Here is a 27,346-nt window from a genome sequence, read left to right as displayed (position 1 = left end):
AAAATCGCTAAAATCTAAATTTTATAACCTTTGACGCCGCGTAAATTTTTTAGCTCGGGTCGGATTTATGAGGACTTTTTAGATTTCATTATGATGGTATTTTGAACAATCCTGCCAATTTCCAGCTTGATGGTAATTTTTGTAAACTCGGATGTGTAAGTTGACCGGAGTATAATTACTTTTGCAACTTGACTGAGATGAATCACCACTGATGCCCACTTGTCTGACATGATAATATCATGTAAACCTAATATTATTAGATTTACTTACACCCCATCGGCATACTCTGTCCGATTTTATATACCAACTATATTAATGGTCATTTAAATTATACTCTGCATGGTATCATCGGTGATACACATGGTCCAGTTTAAATCGAGAAGGTTGATCACCGGTGATACATGTGTTACCACAACGCAGAATCAGCACAGTATCATTGGTAGCCAAAGTTTTTTTTAAATAGTGAACAGGTACAAAATATTTCAGTAATGTGATAAAAGGTTTAGATGTTGTAAAATATAAAACCGAAACATGCTTCACTTTGTTTATCACATTTATTTCATCTACACTTTTACTTTTTATTTTTGTTCTACATTTTCTACATAAACTTTTGTGTGTAGTAAAATGTATATTACATATAGTTGGTTTATATTTTAGGTTGCCTTCAGAAAATCAACATTCATTCGTCTCACAGTGAAAAAGATATGGGTAGACATGATAAAGAAACAATTATAAAGAAAAATATAAAAGCTAAGATTGGAAGAGGATATCACAAATGTCAAATTTGTTTCAAGCAATTTACTAACGTCATTCATTTAAAACACCATTTGAGAACACACACCGAAAAGAAGCCTTACAACTGTGATATTTGCTTTAAAAAATTTACTCTAGCTGCTAATTTGAAATTACATTTGATGACTCATACTGGAGAAAAACCTCACAAGTGTGAAATTTGTTTTAAGCAGTTCAGGGAAGCAAGTACTTTGAAAAGACATTTAATAACACACACTGGAGAGAAGCCTTACAAGTGTGATGTTTGCTTTAAAAAATTTACTAAAGCTGGTAACTTGAAATCACATTTGATGACTCACACTGGAGAAAAATCTCACAAATGTGAAATTTGTTTGAAGCGGTTTACTAACAAATGTAATTTGAAAACACATTTGAGATTACACACTGGAGAAAAGCCTTACAAGTGTGAAATCTGTTTTAAGCAGTTCAGTCAATCAGGTGATTTGAAAAAACATTTGAGACTGCATACTGGAGAAAAACCTCACAAGTGTGAAATCTGTTTTCAGCAGTTTAGTCAAGCACATCATTTAAAAATACATTTGAGAGTACACACTGGAGAAAAACCTCACAAGTGTGAAATATGTTTTAAGCAGTTTACCGGGTCAAGTAACTTGAAAAGACATTTAACAACACACACTGGAGCAAAACCCCATAAATGTGAAATTTGTTTTAAGCAGTTCAGGGAGACAAGTACTTTCAAAAGACATTTAATAACACACACTGGAGAGAAGCCTTACAAGTGTGATGTTTGCTTTAAAAAATGTACTAAAGCTGGTAACTTGAAATCACATGTGATGACTCACACTGGAGAAAAATCTCACAAATGTGAAATTTGTTTGAAGCGGTTTACTAATAAATGTAATTTGAAAACACATTTGAGATTACACACTGGAGAAACGCCTTACAAGTGTGAAATCTGTTTTAAGCAGTCCAGTCAATCAGGTGATTTGAAAAAACATTTGAGACTGCATACTGGAGAAAAACCTCACAAGTGTGAAATCTGTTTTCAGCAGTTTAGTCAAGCACATCATTTAAAAATACATTTGAGAGTACACACTGGAGAAAAACCTCACAAGTGTGAAATCTGTTTTAAGCAGTTTAGTCAAGCAGGTTCTTTGAAATCACATTTGATGACTCACACTGGACAAAAACCTCACAAGTGTGAAATCTGTTTTCAGCAGTTTAGTCAAGCACATCATTTAAAAATACATTTGAGAGTACACACTGGAGAAAAACCTCACAAGTGTGAAATCTGTTTTAATCAGTTCAGTCAATCAGGTGATTTGAAAAAACATTTGACACAGCATACTGGAGAAAAACCTCACCAGTGTGAAATCTGTTTTCAGCAGTTTAGTCAAGCACATCATTTAAAAATACATTTGAGAGTACACACTGGAGAAAACCTCACAAGTGTGAAATCTGTTTCAAGCAGTTTAGTCAAGCAGGTTCTTTGAAATCACATTTGATGACTCACACTGTACAAAAACCTCACAAGTGTGAAATTTGTATGAAGCAGTTTAATAATAAGAGTAGTTTAAAAACACATTTGAGAATACACATTGAAGGAAATCCTTACAAGTAACTTAAAAATTTAAAATTTAAAAAAACAAAATAGGGCAGTAAATGAACGTGAAATATGGCGACACTGTAATTTTCTGTGTCATCACCGAATTGTATGAAAATCTGGATTTAGGTTCTACATACTTACCCTCCACTTCACGTTTGGACTTGTGTCGTTAGTTGCCTTTTATTTTTTAGGGGCAAATCTACCCCTATTAGAAAAAGAAATTGAAAATGTAAATTGAAACAGATTATCTATTCAAATGATGTTTTAATGAAGTGAATGAATGTCAGTTAACATTAAATAACATAATTTAAGATTTTATTATAGCTTAATTTAAATAAAAATGTGAATTCATAACTTTTTTAAAACAAAATCAATGGGAAAATGCCCAGTAGCTGGCTGTATACCATAATTAAAAATCATACACAAGTAAAAAACTTCATTTGTACAATGGTATAAAAAAATTATTAAAAACTATTAAAAGTCATCCAAAAGGATCTGCAAAACGTTTTCGATCTAGATCAGATCATCTTCAGTGCGTTCTGCCTAGTACATGGAACTAGCAACCTTATGAAAATGGTAACATTGAGAAATATGGTTTACATGACAATTCTATAATATTTATAGCGGCTCCCAAGTCGATGTTAAAGGATTAATTTATGTGTTAGGAGTGCTCAAAGGCCAACATGGTTCCCTGCTCGATAAAAAATCGTGGTTCTTGCCAGTTCAATGGACACAGACCAACCTGCTCGATAAAAAATCGTGGTTCTTGCCAGTTCAATGGACACAGACCAACAGGTTGGTCTGTGTCCATTGAACTGGCAAGAACCACGATTTTTTATCGAGCAGGGAACCATGTTGCCCTTTGAGCACTCCTAACACATAAATTAATCCTTTAACATCGACTTGGAGCCGCTATAAATATTATAGAATTGTCATGTAAACCATATTTCTCGATGTTACCATTTTCATAAGGTTGCTAGTTCCATGTACTAGGCAGAACGCACTGAAGATGATCTGATCTAGATCGAAAACGTTTTGCAGATCCTTTTGGATGACTTTTAATAGTTTTTAATAAACTTTTTATACCATTGTACAAATGAAGTTTTTTACTTCTGTATGATTCATAACTTTTTATCTCATTCATACATATTTGCGATTATGATAACACTAACTCCCAGTTATCTATTTATAGGACGATTAAAAATTCAAAAAAGAATGTGTGTGTACTTTGTACGCACGTAAGAAGATATTCTTCTATTATATAATAGGTAATTTAAACGAAGTAAATACCACTTTCAAAAAAGAAGAATATCTTCAAAAATTATATAATAATATACTTACAATCATAAAATCTATAAAAAAAAAATAAAAAAATAATAACTTGCTTGGGGCTTGAACCCACTTCACGTCTACCGCGCCGTACGAAAGTTGACGGTATTTCAAACTGTACCACATTCACGTATACGTCATGTGGGAATATACACAAACTAAACGTTTACACCATAAATTTATATGAATTTAATAAAATTATTAGTTTGATTTTTGTCGAAATAAAATACAACAAAATATAGAGTAAGAAAACGATATATGAGATGAAGATTTGTAGGAAGTTTGTTCGTAATCAGATTATGTAAATTAAAGCATTGCCTACTAATAGGTAACTACATTATTTTGTTTACATTTTCCAAATAGATAGGTATTGAAACTATTAGGTATTTCCAACTGAAACATTTAGAATTACGTACCTGCGGCTTTTCAAAACTATTTAAAAAGTCACTATAATTATAAATTTGATTTTATTTCTGTCCACACATCAATAAAAACTAATATACAATATTTTTGTTTACCGATAACCTCCATATTGAACAATTATTGACAGATCATTTCAAAATTTCAACACCCAATCAGAGCCCGTATAACCACTAATACCATACTGTCGGTGTGCGCATGCGCGGGGATCAATCAAATTTTACCCTCAATCGATTGGCCGCTAAAGAAGAATATCTTCAAAAATGCAAATGTATAAAACAATTTCATGAATATTTCCTTATAAAGAATAATATTCCGGGTAATTATGGATGTATGTATGTATAAGTAAAATTTTGAAACTTGAAAAAAATTTGGACATTAATGGGTTAACACTTTGACTCCCATCTGAGTCACCGGTGATACATCAGATTCAGTCGCTGTTATACCGGCATAAATTTGCATAGATTTCTGTCTGGTACCAAGTACACTGCGGTTATAAAAGAGTATTGTTTTCGTCTGGTGCCCTTCTGATTTGTTTAAGGGGACATCTTTGAACAGGAATCGGCAAAGAAACCGAATCAGAAAATTTTTTATAATGGGGCGGCCTCACAGCATTAACTAAATAGTTGCCCAAATGCTCCGGTGTTATGTATGGAAAGTTTTCAAAAGAAACACTAAAGGTAGACTTCCGCACCAAGCGACCGAGACAGGAGACCGCGACAGGCGACAGAAAGGCGAGGTCTCCCCACGACTGCTCTCAATGCAATTATATCAGGGTAGTTCTGCAGCCCGCGACCGAGACCAGCGACCAACTATCGTCTATTCGCGACCTATCTGTCGCCTGTCGCGGTCTCCTGTCTCGGTCGCTTGGTGCGGAAGTCTACCTTAAGATAATATTTTTTTATGTGTTAAATATATCTTTTTTTTTCTGTAACTTTTTTTAATAAAATAATCAGCAAACACTGCGTGATTGAGTTAATAATAATAGTCGTCAAATCCTGCTATTTTCTTATAGACCGGTCTAGTTAGACTCAAAAATAGGAGTGAGGTTACAATAATTACCATCAAGCTGAAAATTGGAAGGATTGTTCAAAATATCATCATAAGGAAATCTAAAAAGTCCTCAAAAATCCGACCCGAGCTAAAAAATTTACGCGTGGTCAAAGGTCACCAAATATGGTTTTTAGCGATCTTCAGCGAAACGGTAAGTTTTATCATAAAATTAATTCTAACAAGAAATGTATATTAGATAATCATCTATAAAAAATATCTTAATACTTTTTTTCGTAAGAGCCACCGTTTTTGAGATACAACGATTCAAACAGTGGCGACGCGTGAGTTTTTCTAAAGTGTTACCAAAACCAGATGTAAAAAAATCTTATTTAAAAAAAATATTTTGAACCGCCCAAGCCCAAATATAAGTTTTTGTTTTCAATCATGTGGGATAAAATTAAATAAGTCACTATTCCCAAATTATATGTATGTAATTATTATGTATCCCGGGTCAGGGGTTTCCTGACCCGGGAAACTAGCACCTGTTTAGGGTCCCTTGTCCAGGGTTACGGATGAAGACCACAACGGCAGCCATGGCGGAGAAGGAATACCTTCGGTACGGTATGGATGGCGGACGTGGCCGCCCCTTGATTTTAGGGTTGGTATGAGATCAAAGGGGTAGATAGAACTCCTCAGCCGTAGCGAAGGCAATCTATCTAAGAGAAGGACACTCTGATGTAAAATCCTGGCCCTCCAGGTTGGGGGTTGAGGCATCGGGCTAACTCCTCGATACTCGGAAAATAAAAAAAATGTTAAAAAACCCAAATCGTCTCGGACAAGGATGGAAATACGGAAACGAACTCGGCAAAGAAAACGGACACTGAAATTTAGAACATGGAACATTCAGGGAATCTCAACAAAGCAAACGGAAGTGCTTAGTGAACTAAAACACCAAAAAATTGACCTCGCGGTACTAACAGAAACCAAGAAAAAGAGCCAAGGAGCGGAAAATATAGGCAGTTACGATCACTTCTATAGCGGGGTCCCTAAGGAACAAAGAGCATGTAAAGGTGTATCTATTGTGGTACACAAGAAATTTCGTAAACGGATCACATCGTGGGAAGCGGTAAACGAGCGAATAATAAAACTTAACATGAGTATATATGGGCACAGACTAACAATCATAGGAGTATATGCGGTAAACGATGATTATCCAGTACATATTAAAGACCAGTTTTTCATAGATCTAAATCATGCGATAGAGCAGATAGGAAATACAAGAGAAATCATTATACTAGGGGACCTAAACGGACGAGTGGGAAATAGACAAAATCATAAAGTAGTTGGAAGATATGGTGAAGATACGACAAACGATAACGGAATAAGAATTATAGACCTGTGCGAACAAATGGAATTGAAAATACTAAATGGTTGGTACCAACACAAAGACGTACACAAGTTCACCTGGACACAAAACACACGAGGACTAAAATCAATTATAGACTACGCGATAATGAAACAAAAATCTCACATAATAGTTCCAGATGTCAGGGCATATAGAGGATTAACTTGTGGTAGCGATCACCATTTCCTTGGTATAAAACTCATCTTTCCGTACAAGTATGAAAAACATACAGAAGAAGTGGAGCAATATGAAGAGGAAATTACACAAATAAGATACAACCTAAATAGTTTAGAACATGAAAGTGTGAAAATTTTATACAAAAGAAGACTCGACCAAAAACTAAAAGATCTACAACACGCATCTATAGAAGAACAATATATCTACTTGAAAGGATGTATACACTCGGCCGCAGAAGAAGCCTTAGGACAGATAGAAAAGAACACAAAAAACAAACCATATTGGTGGGACGAAGAAGTCGAATCAGAAATAGAAGAAAAGCGAAGAAAATACCAGAAATACATGAGTACAAGAGATGTAGTAGACCAACTAGCTTATAAGGAAGCACAAGCAAACGTACGCAGAATGATTAGACAGAGCAAGAACGAAAAATGGGAAAAGCAGTGTACACGAATCAATACATACATCGGAGGTAGGAAATCCACTGAAAGCTGGAAAATTCTTAGAAATCTACGCAAAGAGACAGGAAAAGAACTTGTAACTGCAATATCACCGAATGAGTGGAAGGAGTATTTCAGCGACCTACTGACAGAAAAAAGAAATGAATTCGAAACATTAGAGTCATCCCAGGACACAGTAGGAGTAACAGGATCTCCAATAAGGCTATCCACCAATGAAATTAAGAAAGTATGTACCGAACTAAAAAACGGTAAAGCACCAGGACCTGGGGGGATTCCAGCCGAGCTAATAAAAAACGGAACTCCAAGACTTTATGAGCACATAAGGAAACTACTACAAAGATGCATCGACAACAAAGAAGTCCCACAAGAATGGAAATTATCGTATATGTCAGCAATATACAAAAAAGGAGATCGAAAACAATGTGATAACTACAGGGGTATTTCCGTTACACCAACAATCAGCAAGATATACGGAAGGATCTTAAAAAACCGAAGATAAGACGAATACAAGGAAATGGAGGCAGAAGAACAAGCAGGATTTAGAGCCGGAAGATCTACAATTGACCACCTTTTTGCAATCACACAAGTCATAGAAAAGAAAACAGCGGTTAACCAAGAGATTCATTTCGTATATATTGATCTGAAAAAAGCATACGACAGCGTACCTTTGGTAAAGTTATGGGAGGCAATGAAGAATACAAATATAAACAGAAATCATAAAAATAATTAAAAATTTTTATAACAACACGACCACGAGAATTAAACAAGGAAACAAACTCACCGACGGATTTCTGACAAATAAAGGGCTCAAACAAGGATGCTGCCTCTCTCCAACACTTTTTAAAATATATTTAGAACAAGCTCTTAAAAATTGGAAACGGAAATGCAAGAACATGAGACTCCCACTAAATGACCATATACTATATACTCTTTGTTTCGCAGACGACCAAATACTAATAGCACAAGACTACGATGATATATGTTACATGACAAGAAAGCTAATAGAGGAATACAGGAAGTGGGGATTAGAGATCAACATAAGAAAAACCAAATATATGAATATCGGTGGAACGCAGCAGGACTTGATACTAGAAGGAGGAGAAACAATCAGTAAATGTAACGAATATAAATACCTGGGTATGAAAATCACGAATGATGGAACACTGGACGGAGCCATTAAAGAACGAAATACTCAGGGCAGGAAAGTAATTACGCTCCTAAACTCCGTACTCTGGGACAAGCAGGTAAAAAACCAAAACAAGAAAAAGATCTATAACGCCGTAGTGAAAAGCATCATAACATACAGCTGCGAAGTATGGCCTATGAAGGAAAAAGCAAAACGAATGTTAGAGGTCACCGAAATGGATTTCTGGAGAAGAGCTGCAGGAAGATCAAGAAGAGAACATGTCACCAATGAACGAATACGAGAAATAATGAAGGTCACACATACAATAAATGACGAAATCAATGAAATACAACTGCGATGGTTTGGTCACGTACAAAGAATGCACGAAGACAGAATTCCAAAACAAATACAAAACTGGAAACCGCAAGGTAGAAGAAGAAGAGGTAGACCGAGGAAAAGTTGGCAGGCAGGAATAAACAAAGCCATGGATGAAAGAGGTCTGCAAGTAGATCAATGTGCAGACAGAGAGGAATGGCGAACGGGTATCGGAAGACGGAGAACGTTGTAAACCGATAATATATATAATTATTATGTATATGTAACAGGTATAACAATAAATAATAAACAAACTAAAACATATTATTCTACCATAAAATTAACATAAAAAAATGAACAAGTAGGAAAAAGAACAGATTTTGAAAACCATTGTTTATATTTTAATTCTTCCCTTTTCAATAATATCATTTTTTTCTTTAAAATAATATATAAAAAAAATATACAAGTAGAATGACTTTTCAAGTAGTTGATCAATTACGCAATACGTAGCAACACTCTTCCATGTTTAAATGCACGCACACTGTAATCTGTAATAGGTACTAAACCAACGTTACCAATCTTCAAAATGGTGACACTACTAATATGCACAGCGTGCCCGCGCGCCGTCTCTAGACCCGTCGCTCCTTCAAAATTTTCAGAGCTAGTCCCGATCGATAGCGAGGGTTTCTCCTGCGTACCGTTTACCAGTGCCAGCATTGGTAACAGCATAATAATATATTATGATAACGTGCCATGGATTCACATATCTCGCCAATATTTTCGTGCGTCTTGTTGGCTATTTACTGAATTAGGTACTATTAACAAGTATTTCTGTCGGTAAAAAATATAAATGGAATTATTTCGTAGTAGTCATAAAATATTTATTTGTAAGATTTGTAACTGTTACCAATGGTAACAGTGGTTACATGGACGCTTCGCCACTGGATTCAAAGAGTTGAAAGAGTTATAATCGTGATAATGTATTAGTAGGTACACCACGTATATACATTACTGAAGCTGTAATCCAACATAATATCCTATCGGTCAACTTAACTTATATTACACATTGCACATAACAATTTAAGATATAAATATGATAATGTTTCTACTATACAGCTTGCGGTCTACCGCGAGATGCAATGTATTAGCTGTATTATATTACAGTGCCAACAAAAAAATCTTTACAAAGTGAATGTAACGCGAAAATAATAAGAATTATTATTTCAATTTTACGGCTGGTTCCCAACAAAAATAGTAAATTGATATGACGAAGTATTAACTTATAATAATCTTCTTAGTTATGCGTCTTATTCAATTTGTAAAGATGGGTTTTGTCGGAATAAACACGTTCTATTGGTACGTCGACTAATCTAATCACCCTACCTATTCTTTTCTCAGAAGGATTTGAACATAAAAATGAAAGTCAACTTTCTAGGCAAAATGTTTATTGCTAAGTGCTAATAAACATTTCAATATACAATAAACTTTATCCAAATTTAGTTTGTTTACTATTATGCAAATAACACCGTTATCTTCCTGGGTGGCGAAATCCCTCAGGTAGATGACACCCTCGAGGTATTAATTAGTCTTCAGTCTAGTACTACTCCGGAGTGAAAATACGTGTTAAACCGTATATTGATATTGATATATTGACCAGTCAATATATCAATCAACGGTTAAACCTAATATATTACTTGAATGTGCTGAAGTTTTTAAAAAAACTAATTCAACTCCACAAGAAGTTATTTCCAACAGAATTAGCTTTCTTCTCTCTATGCATGGAGCGCCTAAAAAAACTGTGTGCTTAGATAAGTTTCGATAAGCATGTTTCTTTAAAAATACTCGAAATAAAAAACAAGTGCAGTTATCTGGTCTTTCTCCAACCTCAGCGGCTGCTCATCAACATATTTTTCGGGTATTACCAAGTTCATGGTGTGGCTTGGTTATCAGCTAGATCCAAAAGACTGGGGATGTAAATTAGTCGACAGTTCATTAGAACCAATTCAAACTTTACTCCCCTCTGCGCCGGAAAAATTCCTGAACACAATTTTTTGCAACTGTAAAAAGGGATGTAGCGCTAAATGTGGTTGCAAAAAAGTTGGACTGTTTTATTCGGTAGCATGCACTAATTGTCAAAACCGGTCGTGCTCCACCAACAATTGAGGATTCATTTGATTCTATCGAGGAGCCATGCGATGTGTCATTATTGGGGCAATTTACTTGCACCCCGGATGAACAAGAAGAAGAACTAGAAGGTGAAGAACAAGGAGAAGAGGAAGCAGAAGTATTAGAAAGTTATGAACCAGTTGGATAAATTTCCCTTTTTATTAAATTTATACCGCTTTTATAACTATCATTTTTAACCCTTGCCAATATCAATTATTCAATAGCTTCAAATTAAACAGAATCACAACACATCCGTGGAATAGGCCTACTAGGTAAACCACGTTAAAAAAACGCGCTAAGTACACTACCTCAAAGGTGGTGTGGAAACGTGTGAGCATATTATGACGATTACAACTTTTTGAATCGTTGTATCTCAAAAACGGTGGCTTTTAGGAAAAAAGTAATAAGACATTTTTTATAGATAATTATCTAATCTATATTTTTTGTTAGAACTAATTTTATGATAAAACTTACCATTTCGCTGAAAATCGCTAAAAACTATATTTTATAACCTTTGACGCCGCGTAAATTTTTTAGCTCGGGTCGGATTTATGAGGACTTTTTAGATTTCATTATGATGGTATTTTGAACAATCCTGCCAATTTCCAGCTTTATGGTAATTTTTGTAACCTCGGATGTGTAAGTTGACCGGAGTATGATTACTTTTGCAACTTGACTGAGATGAATCACCACTGATGCCCACTTGTCTGACATGATAATATCATGTAAACCTAATATTATTAGGTTTACTTACACCCCATTGGCATACTCTGTTTGTCCGATTTTATATAGGTACCAACTATATTAATGGTCATTTAAATTATACTCTGCATGGTATCATCGGTGATACACATGGTCCAGTTTAAATCGAGAAGGTTGATCACCGGTGATACATGTGGTACCACAACGCAGAATCAGCACAGTATCATTGGTAGCCAAAGTTTTTTTTAAATAGTGAATAAGTACAAAGTATTTCAGTAATTTATTTATTTATTATTCATTTACGGACCGAAGTCCATTAGTACATGATACTATTAAAATGTCACACAAATTAGAAAAAATAAGATCTAGTAGGTACAAAATTGGTAAATACATAAACAACAATAAAAAATAAAATTACTTATTAAAATTACTTAAAAGACAATAACAGTAATTGACAAATCATTTTGAAATTAGAACATTAAGTTAAATATAAATTTAATTGTGTGGAAAACGCAGTAAACTCGTTCACAAAGAAATCAATATGCGGAGATAATGTGTTTGCTAATTTAATAGTTTTACAAAGATAGGAACTTGAACCATAGTTTGTGCGGTTAATGACTTCGTGGAAGGTGGTCACAGAACGGGTGGTTCTTGAAGGTACATGTAGACCAATCTTATTTAAGAGTGAGATACAGAATTTATGACCATGAATTAAGTTATATAAGAAGCAAAGATCTTTATGTTGACGACGACTCTGTAATGAGTCAAGTCGAATAATTTGCAGTAAAGACTCATAACTTTGACCAGTGAGATGCATCTTATAAGCATAATAACTTACGAATTTACGCTGAACTTGTTCGATTTTATTAATGTGACAGTTATATTGAGGTGACCAAACACATGATGCATAATCTAAATGTGGTCTAACCAAAGAACAATAAAGACATTTTAAAGAACGACCAGTCGTAAAGTCATAGCTGCATCTTTTAACAAAGCCAAGCATCTTTAATGACTTAGAAACCATGCTATTAATGTGTAGGTTGAAATTCAAGTTAGTGTCAAGAATAACACCCAGATCTATAACTGAGTCAACTAATTGTAACCTAGTGTCCCGTATATAATAAGAATTATTCTCAGTGTCTTAGTCGAGTAAAAGTTATAGCATGGCATTTGTTTGCATTTAAGTCCATACCATTAAGTGAGCACCACTCCACAAGACCATTAAGATCTGATTGCAAATTGTAGTGATCCAAATCAGAGGTAATTATGTGAAATAATTTAAGGTCATCAGCAAATAGAAGAAATTGAGCAAAATTGAAGCTTTTATTTATGTCATTTATAAATAAATTAAAAAAGATAGGTCCTAAGTGGGAGCCTTGAGGTACCCCCGATTTAACTATAATTTAATTAGAGAAATAATTCTTAATACGAACTATCTGCCTTCTATCTAATAGATAATTTCGAATCCAACTAAGCAGAGGATCAGAGAAACCCAACTGTTCTGTCTTATGTAACAATAACGTATGGTTGACTCTATCGAATGCCTTGGAAAAATCTGTATAAATCGCATCTACCTGTTGTTTGCTTTCCAATGCTTCATTTAAGAAGGAGGTATAATTTAACAAGTTCATTTCAGTTGATCTCCCCATAACAAAACCATACTGTTGTTCAATGATTACATTTTGTATAGTAGGCTTAATTTTGTCACATATTAAACTCTCGAATAGTTTAGGTATAGTATTAAGGATACTAATAGGTATGTAGCTCTGAACCCTGCTTCTATCGCCATTCTTGAATATCGGTGATATAAAACTAACTTTCCAAACGGTAAATGTTAAACAGTAATGTGATAAAAGGTTTAGATGTTGTAAAATATAAAGCCGAAACATGCTTCACTTTGTTTATCAAATTTATTTCATCTTCACTTTTACTTTTTATTTTTGTTCTACATTTTCTACATAATCTTTTGTGTGTAGTAAAATGTATATTACATATAGTTGGTTTATATTTTAGGTTGCCTGCAGAAAATCAACATTCATTCGTCTCACAGTGAAGAAGATATGGGTAGACATGATCAAGAAACAATTATAAAGAAAAATATAAAAGCTAAGATTGGAAAAGGATATCACAAATGTCAAATTTGTTTCAAGCAATTTACTAACGTCATTCATTTAAAACTCCATTTGAGAACACACACCGAAAAGAAGCCTTACAACTGTGATATTTGCTTTAAAAAATTTACTCTAGCTGCTAATTTGAAATTACATTTGATGGCTCATACTGGAGAAAAACCTCACAAGTGTGAAATTTGTTTTAAGCAGTTCAGGGAGGCAAGTACTTTAAAAAGACATTTAATAACACACACTGGAGAGAAGCCTTACAAGTGTGATGTTTGCTTTAAAAAATTTACTAAAGCTGGTATCTTGAAATCACATTTGATGACTCACACTGGAGAAAAATCTCACAAATGTGAAATTTGTTTGAAGCAGTTTATTTACAAAAGTAATTTGAAAACACATTTGAGATCACACACTGGAAAAAAGCCTTACAAGTGTGAAATCTGTTTTAAGCAGTTTACCAAGTCAAGTAACTTGAAAATACATTTAACAACACACACTGGAGAAAAACCCCATAAATGTGAAATTTGTTTTAAGCAGTTCAGGGAGACAAGTACTTTGAAAAGACATTTAATAACACACACTGGAGAGAAGCCTTACAAGTGTGATGTTTGCTTTAAAAAATTTATTAGAGCTGGTAACTTGAAATCACATTTGATGACTCACACTGGAGAAAAATCTCACAAATGTGAAATTTGTTTGAAGCAGTTTATTTACAAAAGTAATTTGAAAACACATTTGAGCTTACACACTGGAGAAAAGCCTTACAAGTGTGAAATCTGTTTTAAGCAGTTCAGTCAATCAGGTGATTTGAAAAAACATTTGAGACTGCATACTGGAGAAAAACCTCACAAGTGTGAAATCTGTTTTCAGCAGTTTAGTCAAGCACATCATTTAAAAATACATTTGAGATTACACAATGGAGAAAAGCCTTACAAGTGTGAAATTTATTTCAAGCAGTTTAGTCGAGAAGATAATTTAAAAATACATTTGAGGGTACACACTGGAGAAAAACCTCACAAATGTGAAATTTGTTTGAAGCGGTTTACTAACAAAGGTAATTTGAAAATACATTTGAGATTACACACTGGAGAAAAGCCTTACAAGTGTGAAATCTGTTTTAAGCAGTTCATTCAAGCAGGTAATTTGAAAAATCATTCGAGACTGCATACTGGAGAAAAACCTCACAAATGTGAAATTTGCTTCAAGCAGTTTACTGAGTCAAATCACTTGCAAAGACATTTAAGAACACACACTGGAGAGAAGCCTTACAAGTGTGAAATTTGTTTGAAACGGTTTAGTAACACAAGTAATTTAAAACAACATTTAAGAACACACACTGGACAAAAACCGCACCAGTGTGAAATTTGTTTGAAACGGTTTAGTAACACAAGTAATTTGAAACAACATTTAACAACACACACTGGACAAAAACCTCACCAGTGTGAAATTTGTTTGAAGCAGTTTAATAATAAGAGTAGTTTAAAAACACATTTGAGAACACACATTGAAGGAAATCCTTACAAGTAACTTAAAAATTTAAAATTAAAAAAATAAAATAGGGCAGTAAATGAACGTGAAATATGGCGGCACTGTAATTTTCTGTGTCATCGAAGAATTGTATGAGAATCTGGATTTAGGTTCTACATACTTACCCTCCACTTCACGTTTGGACTTGTGTCGTTAGTTGCCTTTTATTTTTTAGGGGCAAATCTACCCCTATTAGAAAAAGAAATTGTATAAATGTAAATTGAAACGGATTATTTATTCAAATGATGTTTTAATGAAGTGAATGAATGTCAATTAACATTAAGCAACATAATTGAAGATTTTATTACAGTTTAATTTAAATAAAAACAATTTGCGTAACTGTTTTTTAACTCATTCATACATAATTTGCGATTATGATAACACTAACTACCAGTGATCTATTTATAGGACGATTATAAATTCAAATATGCAAAATATTTCAAAATTTCATGAATATTTGCTTATAAAGAACAATATTAATTATAATTATGTATGTGTAAGTAAAATTTTGAAACTTAAAAAAATTGGGCAATAATTTGTTAAATAGGACCGTGATAGTCGTGACGTCAAATCAATGTTGGCTACTCTGGAATAATTTCCAAACAAAACAAAAATGTGTCAAAAATTCACACGTGGTGTTTATTTTCGTTTTTATAATTGGAATATATTGCTTGTAGGATGTTTAATTTTTACAAAATGGTGATGTGTTATGTGATTGTAATCAATGCTCATAGTATATTTCCCACCATATTTCCAAATAGGACAAGTTAAGAACCTAAAGAAACGCAGTAAGTACCATGTAGTTTGTAAATCCTTGATTTTGTGTAGGGACATTTATAAAATTAAAAGCAATATGATTGATATGACTAAAAAAGATTGTGTCTTTAGAAAAAATGAGCAGATAATTGTTAAAATAAAATAAAATTAAAAATGATTACACAAATCACGTGTATAATCAATTGACAGACGTCAAACGTTTGCTTTATTTGGAAAATTTTTTGACGTCACACTATCACGGTCCATAGTGAACACGTACAAAATATTTTTAGTCTGGGCTGATTATCGGAGAATAGGCCATTTTTGGGAAAAGTTATTTACCAGCAATTTTATTGCTGGAATCGAATTATAAGATCCTATATATTAATAATATAGGTATGCAAAGTCCTCAGATAGTGTGCTACTTTTTTTATAAACAAAATGGCGCCCGAAAATCGTGTTTTTTTCAATTATTGCTCCATAACTCCGAAGATTTTAACTTTACAACAAAAACACCCAAATAAAAATTCACCGTGATTAAATTCTGCACAGAGACGTGTTTTTCCCGATCTGCTCCGACGAAAATTTTCCTCGAAAAATGCGGGTTTCCCAACAAAATCTTTAATTTTCAAAGAAAGTTTTAGATAAGTAATTATCTATCAATAATTAAATAATTTGGTGACTTAAAAGCCTTCTTGGTTTAAATTATAGTTCCAGAAGCTGGTGAAAATTAAACTAATATTTTAGCAACAATTCAATTGTTAATTAATAATTTACGGTCGCAATAATAACCAAAATAATTATGATACACTGATCAAACTTTGAAATCTTATAAAGATGAGATGCCTATTTAACATTTTGTCGACAAAATATAATTTTTTTTGCAAAATCTTTAAATGTTAAAAAAAAATAGTTATAAACAAATTAACGTTTCTCAGAAAGTTTTTATTATATTGTAATTTTAAAAAATAGCTAAAATGCGCATTTCAAATATCTTGAAAATGAATCCTTTAAAACTTTTTTGCAACCATTTGCAAAAAAAGTTATGAAACAACAAAGTAAACATACGATTACTACGGTGTTTATAATTTTTTTTTAATTCTTTCAAAGCGTAGAAGTGAGTTTAAAGTACATACAAGCTAATTATTTACAAAAAATATCGATTATCAGTTTAATGGTTATATTTTAATTAAAGATTATAAATACATTTTTTTGTAATTTACACGCGCGAAAGTAGAATAATACAGTACTGTAGCTAAAATTTTCACTCGGAGCGACGACCGGCCGCGCGAGACGTACACTTTTATAAATAATGTATGCTGCGTGCCAGTCGCTTCGAGTGAACATTTTAGCTCCGACTCTTTATCAGGCCTACTTTTGCGCTAAAAATTACAAAAAAAAGTATTTTTAATCTTTGATTAAAATATAACCATTGCACTAATTTTTGACATTCTTTGTGAGCAATTAGATTGTACCATAGACTCACTTTTAAGCTTTGAAACAATTAAAACAAATTATAAACAACGGAGAATTCGTATATTTACTTTGCTGTTTCATAACCTTTTTGCAAATGGTTTGAAAATTTTTTTAAAGCATTCATTTTCAAGACCTATGAAATACGCATTTTAAGTATTTTATAAAATTAGAATATAATAAACAATTTCTGAGAAATGTTAATTTTTTTATAACAATTTTTTTAAACATTTAATGATTATGCAAAAAAGTGAAAAATTTATATTTTGTCGACAAAATATTAAATAAGCATCACACCTTTATAATCTTTCTAAGTTTGATCAATGTCTCATGATTATTTTGGTTGTTATTGCGACTGTAAATTGTTAATTAACAATTGAATTGTTGCTAAAATATTCGTTTCATTTTCACCGGCTTCTGAATTTATAATCTATACCAAGAAAGCTTTCATTTCACCAAGCTATATAATTATTGATAAATAATTACTGGCCCAAAAAAAATTATTTGAAAATTCGAGATTTTGTTGGGAAAACCCACATTTTCCGAGGAAAGTTTTAGTCGGAGCAAATCGGAAAAAAAGCTGTTAAAAATATAATGAATTAAAAATGAACTTTTTTATCTATGAGGTAAGGTTGAAAATTGGTTGAGGAAATTTGACAGGTTTGAGTACATGAGTAAATATAGTCCATATTAATATAGTCCATAGTATTTTATAGTACTAATACAGAAGCTCAAAACAAATGAGAAGGGCAAATGTTACATAGACTGACAGAAATACCCATGTCATAAATAACTTCAAGATAGAATTCAGAATTGTACATCATTCAACAAATAGCAGTAAACAATGGGTACAAGGAACAAACAATTAACAAAATATAAAATCAAAAACTGCATAAAAATAAGCTCTGATCCATTATCACAGAAATAACCCAGTACCTACCTACCTTCTGCTCTATCACCTACAATTGTTTTAATTGCACTTTAAGCACACTACACTCTAAAATAAGGTAGTAAAGTGTCCAATGTGATAAAATAATAGCGTCTTTTCCGTTGGCATCGGTCCATTTTAATTTTAATTCGTATCTACTTATCTAATCTATTTGAAAATATCATTTAACCTAACCTATTTTTTTATAGTTTAGACTTGCTTCATCTGTTTCTATATGGTTTCTATCACATATCTAAAAGATAAATAATTTAATTGAAATCTACACTAACATTTGTTTAAAAGCACATTTAGATACTATGAAAGTATGAAATCTAGTACATAGTTGAAGAAAGAATAATATTATTTATTATCTTTTTTCTCATCTATGTCCATAGGTACACTGCACATGATTTAAATTTTGGCACCAAATTCATTCATGACATTGCTTGCACATGCGCAAATAGAGGAACGAATTGGACAAATTAACGTCTCCTCTATTTTTATTGGCTGTGAGTTTCGTCGGTAGCGCTTTCTCGCGGTTTGAAACTTGTACTTTTCTGATAAAATTGTTCAAATTCAATGCACAAAATTGCCACTAACAGCGCTGGCGAAAACTGTCAAATCCCCTCTATCACAGCCTCCTAAAGCTTATGGGAACGAAATAATACGTTCCATGGTACTGCGCAGGACGGTGATCGTTACATGTACAGTTCTCAGCAGAGAGCAGAGGTATGTAAAGAGAATAGATCTGGCTAGGGATATGCCACTCGATGCATCGGGGTGTAACGCCGATATCAAGTACGGTGGTCTAGCTATCTTTATCTGTCGTGCGAGTGTGAGCGTATCTACCAAGAGGTGGAAGTAATGGGACGATAGTTACACAGAGGCGGCAGCCATCATATGCTAGAGAGAGAAAGTTAAGCGCCGGTAGAGAGAGATAGATAGACCACCGACCTGAACTGCTCCACGTTACGCTATTTTTCCGAGTTGGCCAAACCAAATCTATGTGTATAAGATCTTTGGTTCTCAGTCGTGTTGGAACAAACCTATCGGCTCACAGCGAATAGTTATGAGAAATCGGTCCTGAGATATGTAAGGGTGTAAACAGTTCAATGGGCGCAACTGTCCAAGTAAAATTTTGAAACTTGAAAAAAAATTTGAGCAATATGGGTAAATAGTGAACAGGTACAAAATATTTCAATAATGTGATAAAAGTTTTAGATATTGTAAAATATAAAACCGAAACATGCTTCACTTTGTTTATTACATTTATTTCATCTACACTTTTACTTTTTGTTCATGTCGTATGTACAGTTTCTACATAAACTTTTCTTTGTAGTAAAATGTATATTACATATAGTTGGTTTATATTTTAGGTTGTCTGCAGAAAAAGAACAGCCTATTATCAAAATCGTCTGGGAAGCTCTAAAAGTGTTGCAAAAGAAACCTGGTCTATAATAAACGATCTTCGAAATAAAACTCACACAGCTCAATCATTTTCCCTTCCAAATCCTGAGAGTCTAAACGATTACTTCGTTAATGTCAGTAAAAATATAACATCAACTATTTTGCCGCAAAAAGATCCCATTTCCTATCTCCCTAATTCAAGAAAGGTCTCGAATTCATTCTTTTTAAAACCAGTCGATAACTCTGAACTGACCCAAACAATCAATAGTATCAAAAGCAAATCATCCTGTAGTACTGATGGACTATCTATAAAAATTTTCTCTAATCTCACAGAAAATGTGTTGGAAATCCTCGTCTCACTAATTAATGATTCCTTCGAAAAAGGTCAATTTCCAGAGTGCCTAAAGACAGCCATTATTATTCCTCTCCATAAGGGTGGCGAAAAATCTAATGCCTGCAACTATAGACCTATTGCCTTACTACCGGTACTCTCCAAAATTATTGAGAGACTCATTAAAACTCGACTTATGTCTTTTATCGTTGATAACAACATTTTATCTCAAAATCAATTCGGCTTTTTAACTAATAAATGTACCACTGATGCCATGTTTTCTGTACTACATGAGGTTTATCAAGCACTAAACAATAATTTTTATACTGCCACTGTTTTCTGTGACTATGCCAAAGCTTTTGATTGTGTAAATAACGACATCTTGATTAAAAAACTAAATTTCTATGGAATTAGAGGTATTTCTTTGAATTGGTTCCAATCCTACTTGAATAATAGGAAACAACTAGTTAGAGCAAATGATACTGACTCTAGTCTCAAAAACATTGTATGTGGAGTACCGCAAGGTTCAGTATTGGGTCCTCTTCTGTTCCTTATCTTTATAAATGACATCACTAATTTAAAAATCGATGGGAAATTTTTTCTTTTTGCTGATGATACCAGTATCACTTGGAGCAACTCAACTATAGCATCTCTTCATGAAACTATAACTTCGGATCTACTGACGATAAAGACCTGGTCTGACTCTAATTTACTCTCTTTTAATGTAGATAAAACAGTAGCATTATCCTATAAAGGAGCTCTTCAACCTTTGCCTCTTAATAACAGTCAGATCAGTACCGTTGATTCTGTAAAATTTCTTGGTATTTTTTTAGACGGCAACCTCAAATGGTCCCTTCATATCGATTCGTTAAGTAAGAAACTCGCCTCAGCTTGCTTTGCAATAAGATCTGTCTCAAGGGAACTCAATTTAGCATCTTCTAAAATAACATATTTTTCATTATTCGAGTCTCATCTTCGATATGGTCTTCCTTTTTGGGGTTCTAGTACAGCTGCTCAATTTGAGGTTATTTTTAAATTGCAAAAAAGAGCAATAAGGTATCTGTTTGGCCTCAGAAGATCTACACATTGCAGAGGTTACTTCAGGAATCACGGAATTTTAACACTTCCATCTTTATATATTCTAGAAACGGTTTGTTTAATTCGTAAACACCTTCATGCCTTTCCAGCAAGGCCCAATCATCCTTACTCCACCAGAAATTCAATCTTTGATATTTATTTACCGATCCCATGCACTGAGTTAGTAAAGAAATCTATATTATATTTCGCAAAAAAACTTTACAACCATCTGCCTTTACAACTTAAATCTGCAACATCTTTCCCAAAATTCCGTAAACTGACAAAAGCCTATCTATCTGAAAGACCATATTATTCAATAGAAGAATTTCTTAATGAATAACTAAGAAAATTGGGTTTAATACGCAGTAGCTTAAACTGTCAATTCCTAATGTTGTATTTTAGTTGTTGTAAGTATGTTCAACTTTCAATTTGCAATGTATATAAATTTTGCAATTAATTGTTTTTGTCTTTGGTTTTATATCTTGTGTGTGTGTGTGATGAGAGAGTGGATGGCATTAGACCATGTCTATTTGCCACAGAATTTTTTAATTTAAAATTGATTGTATCTTCTAGGTATAATTACTTTTTCATATATCTATTTTAGCTTCTAAGATAAATTTAATTAAAATATCGTAAATTCCTTTGTCTTGTTGTGCTAATAGAGTAGTGATACTAATCGGTAGACTTGTAAGTTTTCTTAGTTCTTGATACAGCGTATCTGTATATGCAGTATATTTTTGACACTCTAAGAAAATATGATTTATATCGGCTACAGGATTTTCCGGACAATGGGTACAATGCGGAGAGTCAATGATACCTATCCGAAACAAATGGGCTGGGAAACGTCCATGATTCAATTTTAAACGAGATACTATAGACGAATGTCGCCTATTATAATTCCAAGTGTTAATATGTGGAATAATTTTTGGTAATGCTGGGTGAATTTTAAAATAATGACTTTCAGAATTGGATGAAGATGTTCTGTAATGAGCCTCCCATCTATCCCTAACATCTTCCTTATACAAATTAATAATATCTAATGAGTTATAAATATTTAAACTCAATTCTGAATTCAATGCTTTTTTGGCTGCAAGATCAACAGCTTCATTTCCAGATATCCCTGAGTGACCCCTTACCCAAACTAGTGTAACTCCTATACCACGCTCTTGCAGTTTAAATATACTATTTCTTATAGATAATATAAGATTATTTTTATAGTGTTTTATTGGGGAACTATTAATTGCCTGCAACACTGAAAGAGAGTCACTTACAATTATCACAGATGAAGTTACATTAGCCTCGCACCAATCTAGAGCTTTCCCTATGGCTATCGCTTCTGCACTAAAAACTGTTAAATAATATGGAACTTTAAATTCCTCAACATGATTGGTGTCTGAAACGAGAAATGCACAGCCTGTTTTATTTTTATTTTTTGATCCATCCGTATATATGACTGTTTTATTTTCTCCTAGATTACCAAGTACAGATTTGAACATTAATTTTGTGAGATTTGAATTATCCGGATAGTTTGGTATGATAATGGTTGGTTTAAGTATTAAAGCTTCAAAGTTTGTTTCGTATAATGGATAGTTATTTAGGGTATATATAAGTTTTTTATGCTTTTCTGTATAAATAAAGGCATCAGCAAGTGGAGGAGAATTTTTAATTCTCCAATATTTGTTTATAAAACTCTGAACTGCTACATCTGCGATTTTCTTGACCATAAATGTACTAAACGTCCTGTATTTTATAATTTGTTTGTTCGCTAAATATTGTCTACGAAAACACAAGGGCGGTTCTTGTGCTTCAGCAAGAATTGCACTATTTGGTGAGGAGACCATAGTTCCTAGACATATCTTTATTGCTTTATACTGTATTCTGTCTAAAATTAATAAATTTGACTTACTAGTTGAGGCGTAAAGTGTACATCCATAATCCATTATTGATCGAATGTAGGACTTATAAAATGTAAGGGATATATTAACATCTGCACCAAATTTATATTTGGAAACTACGCGCAGAAGGTTAAGCCCTTTTTCACATTTCTGCTTTACGTGTTTTATGTGACTCGTCCATAAAAGCTTATTATCAATATGGACACCTAGATATTTATATTCTGTCACTAAGGGAATAGTAATGTCACCTATGGTACAAAGATCAGAGGTTTTTAGTCTGTGTCTGGTAAGACACATTACCGCTGTCTTGTCCTGTGAAATACTAAAACCCATATTATTAAACCAATCACGCATGCAGTAGAAAATATGCTTTAAGTCTCTAATACATTGTTCATATGAATCTTGGATGGTATAAAAACAAATATCGTCCGCGTATTGGATAATTTTTATAGTGTCATCCATCAAACCATGCAGTTCAGCTGTGTATACGTTAAATAAAAGTGGACTCAATATAGATCCCTGCGGTAAACCGTTACATACCGTTCTTGGTCCGTGGAGTACATTTTTGTGATCACGAATATATATTTTCCTGTTTAAAAACAAGTTTATTATATTAGTTGCTACCCATTTGCTGATACCCATTCCACACAATTTTAGTTTTAAGATACTCAAATCAACCACATCATACGCACCTTTTAAGTCGACAAATAAACATAACATGTATTTATTTTCAGAAAAACATATTTGTGCATCAGTAACCAAATGAGTCAATGCATCAATAGTACTATGACCTCTACGAAATCCGTACTGTGCAATGGGTAGAAGAGAATTGCTTTCAATAAAATATTCTAGTCGAAATTTAATCATTCGTTCAAATGTTTTAGTAAGACACGACATAAGTGATATAGGACGAAATGATGACGGTAATTTTGGATCTTTATATGGCTTTTGTACTAGACATATGACAATGTTTTTAAGACTCTCAGCATAATCTTGTTTCAACCACCAGTTGTTGAAAACTTTTAAAATGATTTGTTTTGCTGAGTCTGGAAGATTGTGTAAAATTTTATAGGTAAAACCGTCCAAACCAGGAGCCGTGTTCTTGGTTTGTTTTAGTGCCAAAGAAAGCTCTGAAAAGGTGAAAGCTTCAGAAGTACTATCAAAAGTAGACCGAAAATGAAAATTATTTAGATCTTCCACGTTGACATTGGAGGCTGAGGGCGGGGCAAGCTGATTCAAAACATCCTCAATTAAATCGTTATTTAATGGAGGTCTCTTTTGTTGGTGATATTTGTTTCTGATTGATTTTATATAATTCCAAATTTTAGAAAGTGGAGTAGATCTATTAAGTTCATTAATAAAATTCACCCAGCTATTTCTTTGTTTTAATTTGAAAATGCGTTTAGCCTTTGCAGAAATATTTTGATAGACCAGGTAATTGGGAAAATTTCCTTGTCTTTTAAAAACCTTAAGGGCTTGGGAACGAGCTTCTACTATTTTTGAACACTCTTCGTCCCACCAGTAGGGCCTTGGCGAAGAAGGAAGAAATGGTTTTTTAACAGGCATTGATTTAGAAGCTGCTGAAGATATAACGTCAAATAAATGTTCTGTCAGTTGACAGTTATCTAGATCATTGACAGGAAAGTTAATATTTATTTCATTTTCAATAAGTGCTTGGAAAAAAGACCAATCAGCCCGAGAGTCGTTCCATTTGGATGCAGGATTTATTTCGAAAGATGTAGGGGAAATCTGAAGTTCAAATTGTATAGGATAGTGGTCAGAACCTAGTGTATCTTCTCGTACGGACCAATTTATCAAATCCGCCAAGAAAGGAGAGACAATGGTTAAATCGACTGCAGAGTGGTTGCCATTTGGATTTACCCTAGTGGGTGATCCATCATTTAAAGTAACTAGTTCCAAAATATCTATAACTTCTATTAAAACCTTTCCACCACGATCTTCCGGGATAGGACCCCACCTGTAATGGTGTACATTAAAATCACCACAAAAAATTGTACGAGAAATATTAAACTGTTGAAATAAATTTAACCAATCCTTCTTTGTCACAACTATATCAGAGGGTTTGTATATTGAGACAAAAGAAATATTCATATCCGGAATAAATACTGCACATACTTCAATGCCGTTTTCAAAATTTGGGACTATTACACATTCTTGATAGTTTATGGTTTGTAAAATAAAAATACCAACGCCTCCATAACCATTATCTCGACATTTTTTATAGAAATTGTAACCTTTTATATAAAAATTACTATTAGACTTTAGCCAAGTTTCGGAAACAATGATTACGTCAACGTGGTTTGTATTAAGGTAATTTAATAAACTACCTTTGTTAGTTGTTATTGATCTACTGTTCCACTGTAAAATAACTAATTGACTTCTAAATATTTGTTTGTTAGCCATTAAAAGTACTTATTAAAAAAATTGTTTTTCACTTGAATCAGATTCACTAAATGTATCCATAATATCAGTCGGATCGTTTGAAACGAAGGCATTCTCAACAAAATCCCTGATGTTGGATTCCGTAAGAGTATTAAGTGAAAATTGAGAATTTTTTTGAAACTTATTTATAAAAGATGTAATTAGCATTATAGTTTTTTCTTTATAATCTATAAACTCTTCTCTGTAGGGGTTAGGAATAATGGGTTTAGATTTTTGACTAGGTTTATTTGATTTTTTAGGTGGCATATTATCAGCTGTAGGAGAGGTTGGATGTGATCGCTTAATGGATTTTGTAATGTTTGGTTTAGGCATTGATTTTGGTTTTTTAATAGTGAAAGTAGATGAGCTATTACCTGAAGTGTTTGGTAGGGACGGAAAATTATTATCATTACTTAATATTGAAAATCTATTATTAGTCGTTACTTTTGCATATGATGGGTTGTTATATATGTGTTCTGCTTCTTTAAAAGATATATTTTCTAAGGCCATAATTTGTTTTATCCCTTTTTGTTTTGTGTATACAGGACAGACACGTGATACTGAAGGATGGCTGGTATTATTACAATAAATGCACATGTTTTCTTCCTTACATTCTTCTTCCGTATGACTGGTATCTGCACACCTTCGGCATCTCTGATTTTTTGATTTGCATTGCTTGGCTGTGTGGCCGTAATGCAAACATTTGAAACACTGTACAACGGGTTGTACATAAGGTTCAACGCGGAAGTTACATAAATTTATTTGTACACATTGAGGAATTTCATTCCCTAAAAATTCAATAATGATCATTTGTCTATCAATTAAGCACGCATTTCCATCAGAGTCGATAATCCGCCTTTTCATACGCTGAACACCCACTACCTCTCTGTTTGATTTGATTGCAGTTAATAAATATTCTTCGGAAAAGAAAGTATCTACCATTTTGACCACCCCTTTTTTATGAGTGTAGAATTTAGGAATAAATGCTATTAAATCATTTTTAAGAATAACATCGTGATTAACTAATGAATTTGCTATTTCTAATGAATTGAAAATAACTTTAACTCTATTAATTCCAACGGGTTTAATGTCAATTACATTATTCTTCAATTTCTCATCAACAAGAAGAAAATGGCCAATCTTAATGGGGAATAACCTTCCTAGGTTCAAATTTTTATGCTGCACGAAAACAAAAAAGGGCCCTTTATCGCCTGGTCTATATTTATTATTAAAATCGATTTGTACATACCTGTTCTCCGTGTTATCAGTTTCACTGTTTTTTTGATCGGGCGGCTTATCGGCCGCCCTTTTTTCGGACATTACTACTTACTAATTAATAATTGTGTTAAACTAAATCGTATCAAAACTAAATTTATATTGTCTCTTTTTTTAAATCACTTCCGCAATAATAAACGCACAAAACTCGAATACGACTGGTCACTTTGCCTAACGAATTCGAACTGGTTTTATATCTTATTTACTGTATATTGACGATTTATCTAATTTTATTGAATTGTAGTTGTTATTTGTTATTTCTTGTTGATATTATTTTTCTTTTGACTGTATGTAAGCTTTGTCCATAAAATTGTAAAAATTTTCAGTGACAATAAAGCATATTTCTATTCTAATTCATTTGGCTCACAGTGAAGAAGATATGGGAAGACATGATCAAGAAACAATTATAAAGAAATATATAAAAGTTAAGATTGGAAAAGGATCTCATAAATGTGAAATTTGTTTCAAGCAGTTTGCTCACAGCATTCAATTAAAACACCATTTGAGAACACACACTGGAGAGAAGCCTTACAAGTGTGATGTTTGCTTTAAAAAGTTTACTCAAGCTGGTAATTTGAAATCACATTTGATGACTCACACTGGAGAAAAATCTCACAAATGTCAAATTTGTTTGAAGCAGTTTATTGATAAGAGTAATTTAA

At 33.1% G+C, this 27,346-nt stretch overlaps 1 protein-coding gene across 1 annotated transcript in view; it reads left to right on the top strand.

The window, feature by feature from the left end:
• LOC126885893 (zinc finger protein 431-like) overlaps window positions 1-27,346 on the top strand; it is a 39,160-nt gene that overhangs the window by 10,769 nt on the left and 1,045 nt on the right. Inside the window, exons 3-4 of the mRNA XM_050652688.1 lie at window positions 13,467-13,752; window positions 27,054-27,253. Coding sequence (XP_050508645.1) covers window positions 13,467-13,752; window positions 27,054-27,253 — 486 coding nt within the window. The remainder of the gene's footprint in view (window positions 1-13,466; window positions 13,753-27,053; window positions 27,254-27,346) is intronic.

This window comes from Diabrotica virgifera, chromosome 6 (assembly GCF_917563875.1).
Source record: "Diabrotica virgifera virgifera chromosome 6, PGI_DIABVI_V3a".
Lineage (NCBI taxonomy): Eukaryota > Metazoa > Arthropoda > Insecta > Coleoptera > Chrysomelidae > Diabrotica > Diabrotica virgifera.
Note: the sequence above shows the minus strand (reverse complement) of the source record. Positions and strands in the feature narration are given on the sequence as shown.